This window comes from Microcaecilia unicolor, chromosome 6, assembly GCF_901765095.1.
Source record: "Microcaecilia unicolor chromosome 6, aMicUni1.1, whole genome shotgun sequence".
NCBI lineage: Eukaryota > Metazoa > Chordata > Amphibia > Gymnophiona > Siphonopidae > Microcaecilia > Microcaecilia unicolor.
The window spans coordinates 294974252-294987186 of record NC_044036.1 but is presented as its reverse complement, the minus strand read 5'-3'; the positions used below and the strand labels follow the sequence as shown (position 1 = coordinate 294987186).

Here is a 12935-nt window from a genome sequence, read left to right as displayed (position 1 = left end):
GGCTCTAATTGTTTCACTATACTGCACCTGTGTGTGTGTTGCCTGAGTTGCTCTAACTCTCTTTGGGTGTACTGGCTTCAAGTGTTTCACGGTTTTGCATTGGTGTGGGTTGGGCCTCTCTGGGTCAGTGTGCTTTTGCCTAGGTCTAGGGAGTGTGACATCATCAGGGAGGGCCTTGATAAGGAAGTGGCGTTGTTTCCTTCAGGGCCTTTGCAACAGTGGTATTTGCTTTAGGTAGGGTGGTGCACTGGCCACTTCTGACTTTGTGTCTAGTTTCCCTGCTTGCTTTTGCTAAGGGCCAGGTTAGTGTTAGTGCAGTGTGCACTGGTGACTGTGTGTTTAGCTTTCCTGCTTTTCCCTTATGGTTCCCCTGCTTTTCCCTCTTGGTTTTGCAAGCATTGCTGTGTGTAGGGCTTTGGAAGCTCTGTTGTTGATAGAAATACTTCAGGGTTTGGTGTTGTTAGGAACACTGCAGAGTTTGCTGTTAGAAGTACTTCTGGGTTTGTGCTATTAGGAGCATTGCAGTCTTTGCTGTTGGTGTTTGGTGATTTAGAATCACTTTTGGCTTATGTGTTAGCTTCCCTGCTTTTCCTTGTGCCTCCCCTGTCTTCCCTTTTAGTGCTAGGAGCTCTTCTGGTTGCTTGCCAGAGTAGTGCTTAGAAGCACCTTGTTAGTTGTTATCTAGCTTGCTAGAGCAGTGCTTAGGTAGCTGGTTAGTTTTGTGTTTAGCTTATTAGTGTAAAGCTCTGCTTGTAGCTTGGTGCTTAGTAGCACCTGTGTTAGCTTTGTGTTTAGTTCCCTGCTCTGTTAATTTAGGGCTTAGGAAGTCCCTTTCTTGAGCAGGGATTAGGAGCTCCTGTTTTAGTATAGGGCTTAGGAAGTCCTTTTGTCAGTTTACTGTTAGGAACACTCCTGCTGGTTTAGGGCTTGGGAGCACGTAGATCAGTTTAGGGTTAGGAGCACTTCTGTTTCCAGTCCTGGTCCCTATGTCACCCGGTATCCAGTAAGTCCTGTCGGCTACTCGAACCCAGAAGTTCAACTCCTGGGGGGTTTAGTAGCTAAGCACAGGTGAAGCTGTGCGGACCAGTCCAGTGTGCTCCAGTCCAGTGTGTTCCGGTCCGGTGTGTGTTCCAGTCTGGTGTGCTCCAGTCCAGTGTGTTCCGGTCCGGTGTGTGTTCCAGTCCTGTGTCCTCCAGTCCGGGGGATTCCAGTCCATGTGTTCCGGTTTGCTGGGCAGTGCCTGCAGTCCCTGCCGGTGTGCTTACCCAGTGTTGGTTGGTGGGTTTTGCCTGCTGCTGTCGCTCCTCGGCAGCAGCCCAAGGGCTCACGTTTGCTCCAGAGCCCGGCCCCGCGGGCTCTGAACCTGAGAACCAGACATATTAATTCGGGGTAAAAGAAAATAAGATAACAGGGTACACAGTTATCCCATTGTATTGGTGCTGGTCTAGTCTCAGCATAAACGCTTTTGATTCGGAAACCAGGAACATAAGACTATGTTAACCAGATCTGTAAGGCTGGTGGTGTTTCATTGTGCAAGTTTTTGCATAAAAAAGGGGATGTGGATACTAGGTAAACAGAAGGAAATTAATTATCCATAAGCGTGAAGAGCAAGTTTTATCCTGCAAGCCAACTTTACAGCATATTACTTTCTTTGGGGTTCAACTAAGGAGTATTAACACTTTCCTTTGCTATTAGAAATTGTTGCAGTTTTAAGGGGTCAAAGAATATATAGTTATCTGGATCTTTATTTGTGGACAAAGTAATTGTGTAATTTCCATTCTAATTTTTTTTCTCTTTCTTAAAACAATTTCTTGTATTTCCATTACATTTATGTTGTTTAATAAATGTAAAATTATAAATAAAATAATTAAAAAAAAAGGGGGGGAGATGTGGGCAGACTTAAAATTCAAACTTTTTTTTAAACTTATCTCCTTTTCAGGAGTAGAAAAAGTGTAGTTGCTTACCTGTAATAGGGGTGCAGATACACAAATGGATGATATCATCAGACCGCTCCCAGAGGCGGTAGTGCTGCTGTCCCATAGCTCAGGGAAACCTTTGAAAACGGTTCCCACACTGAAATCCGGCTCCCTTCCTCCTCTGAACTCAGCTGCCATATTTGCATGGGGATGGTGGGCGGGAAAGTGTATCTGCATTCCTTTGCTGTCTACAGAGAATTCTCCATTACAGGTAAGCAGCTATGCTTTCTCTGTTGGCAGCCTGGGGAATACACTTACATGAATGGCTGATTGCAGAGCATAGAGCTACTCTATCAATACTTTGTAATTCCTATTACTATGTAAGCCGCATTGAACCTGCTTTAAGTGGGAAAGCGCGGGGTACAAATGTAATAATAATAATAATACATGGCAATGTTGTAGATCGGGGTGTCCAACTTTGGCTCTCGCCAGGTCAAGTTTTCAGGATTTCCACCATGAATATACATGAAATCTATTTGCATACAGTGAAGGTAGCGCATGTGTCATGGAACACCTAGCACCCACCTGGGGCTAACCATGTGGCTACTTAGAGGGTCAGTCCCCAGCACTGCTCAAGCCCACCTGCACCTGTGTATGTGCTGTATACTGACACCTTTCTCCCACCGACTGGCTTTGAGTCTCCCACTCATAGGCGGTCGGTGGCCCAACTGTTTGGGGAGGCTAAAGGGGGCGGGGGTTATGGGTTGTGACAGGGGTGGGGCTTACATGCATAATTGTCTGACAACACACGGAAAAAAAAATAAGTAAAAGTAAAATAGTCACAATTAATACCTTTTATTAAATTTAGATATGTATCATATGTCAAAGAAAAAAAGTGGTTGCTCAAAGCATATATTAACCAATGTATACTATTCAAAAATGTTATCAATTATTAAACTGCTATTTCCATCCGTGGAAAATCCCAAAATGAGGGAGGAAGTGACGTCAGCGGCACGAATGGCTGCATGAAACGGGAGCTCCTCAGCAACTTTACGAAGCATTAGCAATTTAGCGGGATTAACGACCCACGCACCAGCGAAATCAAAGAATACGAGGTGCGAGAGCAAGGCGAAGGCTCGGATGGTGTCGGGGGCCACCAAACCGGCCGACCTGCAGGCATTTGGGTTCAAGGGCAGAGAGACGAAAGTGGCCCAGCCACAGGACGTCGAGAGCGCGCGCCCGAGTGGAACGCAGCAAGCAAGCCAAGAAGTGACAGATATAATGGGGGGCACCCCGGAGACTATACCCCAGCAGGAAGTATGGGCAAAACTCTGCACATGGTTCCAGGAGATCTGTATGGACCTGAAAGATCTCCAAGATATAGTCGCCCTTGGGGCGGAACTCAGAGGCGAGATGTCGGAGCTGGGCACTTGAGTAGCAGAGGTGGAGTCGGGCCTGGAGGAAAACGTGGAGACAGTGCAGGCGTTGGAGCAGCGAGTGCGGGACCAGCGAGTGGACACCCAATTTCTGCTGGACAAAGTAGAGGATCTCGAGAACAGAAGCAGACACTCCAACATCCGGATCCGCGGCGTTCCTGAACTCCCGGACTATACGAACTGTGAACGGGTAGTTCAGCGTATAATGGCCCAGCTCTTGTTGGAGCCGGATAAACCTCGAGATCCAACTACTATTCTGATTGAGAGGGCACACAGAGCGCTGGGAGACTGGAATAAGAACGCACCTAAGGACATTGTAGCATGCTTCACTGATTATAAAACAAAAGAAGCAGTGATGAGGAGGGCGAGAGAAGCAGAGCCTCTGGAATGGGACAGCTACCCTATAGAACTGTATCATGACCTATCGACTACCACGCTTAAAAGGCACAGTGAACTTAAACCATTAACTGCCCAGCTTCGAGAGGAAGGGATCCGGTATAAATGGCAGCATCCCTTTGCCCTGCTGTTCTGTAAAGACGGTAAGCAATGCAGAGTGGTGTCACTGGAAGAGGCTCAAGCATATCTGGTGCGGGGAGGACCAGCTGAAGAGACTGAGCGCCCCCAGATAGCAGACCGTCCAAGGAAAGACAGGCCAAAATGGCAGCGAGTCACACAGGGCAAGGGAAGACTGCGTCGTCAAATTTCGGATAAGAAACTGGCACAGCCTGCAGACAAGGGATGAGAGAGGACTGAGAAGCCGAGAGAAATAGTTGCAATCCTGCGCCGAGTGAGACTCGCACGGATGATAAGAAGTTGTGTGTTATGACAAGATTTAAAGCTAGTTGCTGAAGGTTAGACGTGACTTCCTCTTTATGGACATTCCATGTATGGGTAACAGGGTATGTCATGATTGGAGGAGGGGGAAGGTAGGGAGGGGGTGGCGGGAGGGATGGGGGGGTACTGCACTTGGTGGGGATTCGGTAAGCGGGATAGAAACAGGCTGATATGACTGTATGCACATGTGTGACACTTAATGTGAGAGGCCTCAACACACCCCAGAAACGAAGGCAGGCTTTTAGGGAAGTAATATTTCTAAAAGCGGATATGCTGTTTTTTCAGGAAACGCACCTAAGGCGGAATCATGAATATCTGATGTGCCATAGGCAATACCCCATAGTACATGGGGCCTCCAGCCTAGACAACAAGAAAACAAGGGGGGTGCTTATAGCCTTATCTAGCTCTCTCCCCTGGAATGTTCATAAAATAATAAAGGATAAAGCGGGCAGATATGTGATAGTGGTGGTGTCCCTATACAATGCATACTATACTATGGTGTGTGTGTACGCACCCAATGAAGGACAGGGCACATTTCTGGAAGAGCTGGAGGGGGCCCTGCAAAGGTCTGCCAGGGGTCATCTGCTAGTGGGAGGGGATCTAAATTTAACGATGGCCCCCTTAGTTGACAATTCGGGAGGAACAGTAACATATGCTAAAAGGGACAGAGTAACGTTGAAGGGATGGATGGCACGGTGGGGGCTGGTGGACCTTTGGTGAGAGCTCCACGGATCAGAAAGGAACTACATCTACTTTTCTCCCAAATACAACACCTACTCTAGGATAGACTACTGGCTGGGTGATGGTCTGATACGGAACAGAACGAATGAGGTGGTTATTGAGCCTAGAACCTGGTCAGATCATTCCCCAGTGGTGCTGTCCCTGAGGGTAAACGATGAGAGCAAAAAGTGGAGACAATGGCACTTGAATGAGGCGATTCTGTTAGATCCACAGAATATAATTGAAATTGAGAAATACATTGTAGAGTATCTCAAGTTTAATGATACGGGAGAGGTGCATCCAACTAGTCTATGGGAGGGATTTAAAGCAGTGCTGAGGGGACAATTAATAGCGCTTAAGGCACATCTTGATAGGACGAGGGCAGAACGGGAAACTTCCCTTAGGATGGAGGTGGCAGCGATGGAGAGATCACATAAAGCAGACCCGGCTAACAGCATAAAGGCAGGAGAGTTACACAAACTTAGGGCCCATCTTAATGACATACAGGTGGCAGAGATTGTGATGCAGTTGCAACAGACTCAACAAGAACACTTTTGAGTTTGGGACTAGAGCTAATAGGATGCTCGCGCTAAAACTTAAAAAAACGAGCCCAACGTAATAACATCTCGAGTATAAAGAACGAATTGGGAGAACAGTATACCCAAACAGAGAAAATACAGGAAGTGTTCTGGGAATTCTATAAACGCCTATATCAGTCGGAGCAGCAGGCATCGTCAGATGAAGTAGCCCAGTACCTGCAGGGGATGGAGTTCCTGAGGGTGTCTAGGGGGGAGCTGGAGGCATTATCGAACCCCGTGACCTTGGAGGATATAGAGGAGGCAATAGCAGATCTCCCTAATAACAAAGCTCCGGGCCCAGATGGATTTCCGGTTCGGTTCTACAAAGTGTTTTCCAAATGGATAGTGCCCCTATTGCTGAGAGTAATTGCTTCCTTTGATGCAGCTCAAGAACTTCCGCACTCATGGAGAATGGCAGAGATAGTCTTGATACTGAAACCGGGAAAAGACCCATTGCAGTGTGGGTCGAACCAACCGATATCGCTGCTAAATACAGACTATAAGATCTTCACCAAAATTCTGGCCAACAGACTACAGGGGATGATGCCCTCCTTGATTCATGAGGACCAGGCAGGCTTCATCGCCGGGCGCCAAACCTTCGACAGCATCAGATGCCTAATCCATATTGTACAGCAAGTTAGGGATGAAGAGGCGCCTGTGATCCTGCTCTCGGTTGATGCAGAGAAGGCGTTTGACCGAGTAGAATGGACATTTGTGTTTGCAGTGCTAAGGCAGATAGGAATAGGGGGCAAATTTTTGAACTGGCTCCAACTGCTCTATACCAGACCAATGGCAGCGATCAAGATTAATGGCTCACTTTCCAAACTGATAGGCCTAGGTAGGGGTACAAGGCAAGGGTGTGCGATCTCTCCATTGCTGTTTGCACTCTCGATCGAACCACTGGCCAAGATGATTCAGGAGCAGGCTGAGATAAGAGGGGTGGTAAGGGGTAAACGAGAGCATAAGATTATGCTCTTTGCAGATGATATCTTATTGACTCTAGCACAATCCCGACAATCTCTAAATCGGGTACTAGATGTCATGTCGCAGTATGGGCAACTATCCGGCTTCAAAATTAACATTAATAAATCAGAGATACTTAACCTCACGACACCAGTGCAAAAAGAGGCAAGGATGCTGCAGAGGATGTACCCTTTTGTGTGGGTTGAGAAATCTATCCAATACCTAGACATTCAGGTCACTGCTAGGGTGGAGACTATGTTTCAGGCGAATTACCCCAGAAAGTTGAAGGAGCTGTTTGAAGAATTGGATAGATGGGAGGGCATGACATTGTCATGGCTGGGGGAAGAGTACATGCCATAAAAATGATGCTTTTGCCCAAGTTATTATATTTATTTTTGGCCCTGCCAATACTGATCCCGCGCTCCTTTTTTCAGCAGCTGAACAAGAAAATGTTTGCATACATATGGCGGAAAAGGCCGCCGAGGGTCCGTAGGTCGATGATGTTTCAAACACCGTCCAGGGGAAGTATGGGGGTCCCAAATTTCCACCTATATTATCAAGCAGCACAACTGAGGATATTGGCTGATTGGTACCTGGAGAATAACAAGAAGTGGCTACATTGGGAGAGAGCATGGATGGGTACGCGATATTTGGGAGATATCCTCTGGTCCCAGGAGAGTGCTATTAGGGCTGCAATCCGCAGGGTCCCGGTGGGCTTAAATCATTTACTGTCTACCTGGCTGCAGTTGAGAAGAAGGGTATTCCCGGATAGGAAATATTTTTTACAAATGGCTATATGTAGAGCCCCGGGGTTCCCACTGGGAGAATCTGAGAGAGCGTACCAGGGGTGGGCACGTAAGGGGCTCTATATGTTGGGGCAGGTGTGGGAGCAGGGGAAGGTAAAGGAGTTTGCTGAGCTGCAGGAAGAGTATGGTCTAGAGGAGAGAGATTTGGTGTATTATCACTGCTTAAGAAACTTCCTCCGCCGGCGCGACGGGGAGGAACTGGACCTGGTGGAAACAGTATTAGAGAGAGCAATAAGAGGGGGTGGGGGGAGAAGAAGTGTAACTAGACTATACAAATTTGTTTTGAATTGCAAAGGTTAGTAAGGTGTCATTTATGTAGTTAAATTGCACATTTTGGTTTGTTTTTGTACTTCCTGGAAATGTTCAGCTTCTTAGCGAATGTAATCCGCATTGAACCAAAAGGTATATAGCGGAATATAAGTTTTATTGTTATGCTATTGTTGTGGAACTGTGTTCTGTTGCAGATCTCTGAGATTTTTGACAGTGTCTGTCTTTTTGCAAGTATTTGTGTTTGTGAGGTGCTCTGTCTTTAAGGGAGGTGGACTTTGTCTCTTTTGCTGGACTTGTGTCTCTTTTGAAGTTTTCACTGCTCTATGGTCTGCCGGAGAACGGCAGTGATAGGAGCCAGGGCAGCCTCCCTTGTCTTTGGACTTGGTGGTGAGCCAGACTTTTTTTTTTTTACTTCTCTGTGTCTGCGCTACAAGGGAAGGGGGAGGGTTGCAATTCTGACTGACTCTGGCTTCGCAGAGATCATGGCTGAACAAGTCAGGGTCAGTGTCTGTGGAGCTGACCCCCCCTCCTCCATTTTCTGCATGTGAGGAACTGGTATGTTGACACCTGTCTGCTGGTATGCATGGTGCTTGTAACTGATGCCTTGGATTCCACAGATTCCAGTTTTAGGCTTATTGAGACAGAGGGAAGCCAGAGAGCCTACTGCAACGTGCCAGAGTGGTTCCAGTGTTGTGTGTGTGTGTGTGGGGGGGGGGGGGGGGCATTTGAATTCATGTCCACAAGTCCTTAGTTGCTTGTTATATTTGCTTTGGTTTCTTTGTCTTTAGTTTTTTAATGTGAGGCAAAACAGAAGGCCAAGCTGACAGCTGTTGCAGTGAGAAAAGAGGAGGAGGGTAGTCAGGGTTTTCAACACAAAAACCTCCACCCAGGCTTAGGAGAACCTTTTTCTAAGATATCCATAAGGTATGGGACAGCACAGCCACTGGGAGCTGTCTGGATGACATACCCATTTTTGTAGCTGCATTCCTCAGTCTGTCAACAGAGAATCAATTATTTATTACTAGTAAAAAAGGCCCGTTTCTGACACAAATGAAACAGGCGCTAGCAAGGTTTTCCTCGGAGTGTGTATGTTTGAGAGAGTGTATGTGAGAGTGACTGTGTGTGAGAGAGAGTGAATGTGCGAGTGTGTGTGTGTGAGAGAGAGAGAGAGTGAGTCTGGGTGCGAGTGTGTGTGTGAGAATGAGAGTGTGTGTGTGAGAGTGACTGTGTGAGAGAGAGAGTGAATGTGCGAGTGTGTGTGTGAGAGAGAGAGAGAGAGAGAGTGAGTCTGGGTGCGAGTGTGTCTGTGAGAAAGAGAGTGTGTGTGTGAGAATAAGAGTGTGTGCAGGTGCGTATGTGAGACACAGTGTGTGTGAGAGAGAGAGTGTGTTTCACACAGATACAGTGTGTGCGAGAGAGAGAGTGTGTGTGAGACACAGACTCTCTGTGAGACTGAGTGTATGAGACCAAGAGAGTGTGTGAGTGACTGTGTGACACGTGGAAAGTGAATGTGATACAGTGTGAGACAGTGTGTGAGAGTGACAGAGAGAAAGACATTGACTGTGAGAGAGAGAGAGAGTGTGTGTGTGTGACAGAGAGTGTGTGTGTGACAGAGATACCTCCCCCCCCCTCTGGTGTCAGGCCCCCCTCCCTCCCTCTCTCTGGTGTCAGCCCCCCCCCCCCCCCCCTCTCTGGTGTCTGAGCGTTACTGTGCAGGACGCTGAGCTCTGGCTGTGCTTCAAGGAACTGACCAATCCTATTTAATAGAATGCACCTCCAACGTTCTGAAGCCGAGAAACCTTGTGTGGTTGGTCACTTCTGCTTGTGACGAACCCGGAAGTGCGTGATGTCAATTCAGGAGATGGATACAGAGAGCAGGAATGCCTCAGCCATGCAGCCAGCTTCAGAATGTTGGAGATGCGTTTTATTATAAAGGATTATTATTAGCATTTGTATAGCGCTAACAGACACACGCAGCGCTGAACACCTGATACAAAGAGACAATCCCTGCTCAAAAGAGCTTACAATCTAAATAATACAGACAGACAAGACAGTTACGGGTGAGGGAAGTAATGGGAGCTAAAAAAACAGAAGTGAAAAGGTGGGTTTTCAGCATAGATTTGAAAACAGGTAGAGATGGAGCTAGACGTGTATAGGTCCAGGAAGTCATTCCAGGCATAAGGTGCCGCGAGAGAAATCAGCACAGAGTGAAGGGTTTTTACACTGGTTATAGAAGAACCCTGATAACTCCTAGCAGAGATCACCATGTACCTGTGGTGGGGCAGGGTGGGAAAAGTGGCTTGCAGGTTTTGCAGTCCATGCCTTTTTTAGCAAGGGGCACAGTGCATGTTAGAAAATGGCAACCTACTAGTACATTTATATTTCTAGTCATGCAGAAGAATGTCCTCTTTATTTTTTTTGGTTACAGGCTCATCCTCATGGACTGAACCATGGCTGGCAGTGGCTGGCTCAGATGTTAAATATGGAACCACTGGTTGATGTGACAGCTACTCTGCTGTTTGATTTCCTGGAGGTGAGGATGATGGCAATCTTTGGAGAGGTGACAGAGAAGAAGAGGCAGCGACACTGTTTTATACAGAATCCACATAAACAATGAGAGCAGGAATACTGATTCCTGGGTATCATTGTCAGATGCATTTAAATAGCTAAGCTGACATATTTCAGCTGGAATCCTTCAGAGATTTTATTGAAATTTCTTAAAAATCCTGATTTGTCTCTGCATCGACATATCTTGCAAGATAAATATAAAAATATAGAGATTGTGTGCAATGTACTGTAGGTTTTTGTATCTCATAAGAACTTAAGAGCACCATGCTGGATCAGACCAAAGGTTAATCAAGTCCAGCATCCTATTTCCGGCAGTGGCCAGTCCAGGTCATATGGAAATACCAGATAGTTCCCAGTCTGTTTGCTTATTGTTTAAGATGCTATACACCACCTTGTGGTTATGTTGGGGTTTTTTTTTTCCAGAAATGTAGGTAATATAGTTTCCTCATCATCCTTTTAGTCCAGTCTAGATGTGTGGATTTATGCTTTCTTGCTAGTAGATGGAGACTGAAAACCACTGATTCTTCTTTGTTCCCTCCAGACCAGTCCAGATGTGTGAGTATTTGCTCTTCTTCCAACAGATGGAGACTGAGAACCACTGACTCGGTGATATCACCCTATAAATATCCTATGTAACTTCTAGCCAGTTAGTATTTCTCAGTTTCTAGGAGATGGTAGGTGAGCTATCCTGTGTGGTCTGGTCAGGTTGTCTGGGGAGGTGGCATCTTAGCAAAAATAGGGTTAATCCCTAGCTTGGTTTTCGGTTTCCTCTAGTACTGTTTCCTGCAATTCTGGCAGCTGGGAGCAGTGTGACTTGCTTCCAAGTCTTGAAGAGGAAGGGGGGAGGTTTGCATGTTGTCCAGTATGGGCCACAGTGTGTTCAGGCAGTGAAGCTGATGTGTGGTGCGCTCAGCAGCCGTGGCATAGCTGGGAGAGTATGGCTCGGGTTGTGTTCTCTTGCATCTGATAGGCTATGGTTTTTCAAGCAGCAGGTGTGAAGGGAGCATAATGATTCAACTCCTGCAGCCAGCAGGAGGTGAAGTGCCATGGGGGGAAGGTAGCAGATTGTGGCCCAAACATAGGGGAAAGCCCCAAGTTATTGTCACCTGATTTTGTTGGGAACCACCGTCATTTTCAATTCAAAGCCAAAAACTGCTCAAGAGGGGCCTCTGAGGTTAAACTCTATAGCAGGAATTCAGGTCCTGAGCTTTCTGGTGGAAAGAATTGGGACAAATGCCAGTGCAGGCCTTTAGTCTGGAGTTTATTCTCATGCACTAAGCTTTTTTTTTTGCCTTAAAAAGGGCTTGGGTCTGGGGGAGCCTTCAGGACTGGCCGACTGCCTTCTGTGCTTAAAGGAGGGGCAGTAGTTGGCCAGGAAACCTAGGATTGTCTTGGAGTGATATCTCAAAGACTTGAATTCACTGGGTTTAGTGAATTCTTTCGATCTGTCCCAGAATACCTTTGGTTCTCAGGTAGAGTGTAGCAAAGATGTTCTGCAGGAAGATACAATACTGTCTTGAAGAAGAGGTGACGGCAATTTGTATTTTACATAGGGATAAGCCGCCTGCTCCAATTTCTCAGGTGCTGGTAACATTGAATATATAGCCAGTGGTATGCGTGGACTTAGACATTGTGGCCATTACCAAGACATTGTTCAACGAGTCTCCTATCTGGCTACAACCTATTCAGGAGGGATACAGATGGCAAAAAAGGAGGAAGAGTAGCTCTTTTGTATAAGAACAGCTAAAATGTAGAGAATGTGGGGGAAAAGAGGAAGCCCTGTTGATTGTGTTGGACAGAGGAGGTGGTACTCTAATCTACAGTGGGGTAGTTCATAGACCTCCAATTCAAACAGAACAACTGGACAGAGACTTGATAGATGATATTGCAAAAGTGGGATGGAAAGGAAGGTGTTGAAACCGGGTAAGTGTGACCTACCAGATACGGTTTGAAGTATTCCATCTGCAATCTGGAAAAAAAGTAAAACAATAGTGGATGCCCTTCAGGAAGCTTTGCTTAGACAAATGGTGAGTGAATCCACTAAGAAGGGGTTGTTGCTAGATTTAGTATTCGCAAATGGAGATATTTGATGGATGCCCACCCAAGAATTAGTAGTCACTGCATGGTATGGTTTGATATAAGAGCTAAAGTGGAGTCCAGTTACACCAAACTCAAAGTCCTGGACGTCAGACGTGCAAACTTTGGCAAAATGGAGATGAACTAGGAGGAGCTGGCAGGGTGGGAAGAGAGCAAGGAAGTTTAAGGACAATGGTGTAAGCTGAAAGGGGCTATAAAGGGGACATATTAGTTACCGACACAGCCTCTAAAGATGGTAAATAGGACTGTACTAACAAATCCTTCAAAATTTTGCCCAAGTGAAGGCTGCATAAGTGACATAACCAGCCAAATAAAGAAGATGTTAATGCCCCTGTACAGTCATTGGTGAGGACCCGCTTGGGTTATTGTGTTCAGTTTTAGAGATCATGATCTCTTAAGGATATGACTGTAAGCGCTTTGGAGGAAGGCGACAAAAATCTTATGAGGTTTGTGCGAAAAGACTGAAAGACCCAAACATATATATACCATAGAGGTAAGGAAGGACGGGAGATATGATACAGATGCTTAAATACGTGAAAGGTTTAATATACAAACAAATCTATTTCAGAGATGAGGAAGCAGTAGAACTAGAGGACATGAGATGAGGGTGGTGAGTGCCTGAAATGCCCTCACAGTGAAAGTGTGGGGACAAAAACAATGTCAGAATTCAAAAACATTTGAAATAAACACAGAGGACTCCTGGAGAGGTTGGAATCGGAGAAAAACTAAAAAAATTCACACTTTAAA

At 46.2% G+C, this 12935-nt stretch overlaps 1 protein-coding gene across 1 annotated transcript in view; it reads left to right on the top strand.

Moving 5' to 3' along the window:
• GLE1 (GLE1 RNA export mediator) overlaps window positions 1-12935 on the top strand; it is a 132793-nt gene that overhangs the window by 99178 nt on the left and 20680 nt on the right. The window contains exon 13 of the mRNA XM_030207920.1: window positions 9952-10056. Coding sequence (XP_030063780.1) covers window positions 9952-10056 — 105 coding nt within the window. The remainder of the gene's footprint in view (window positions 1-9951; window positions 10057-12935) is intronic.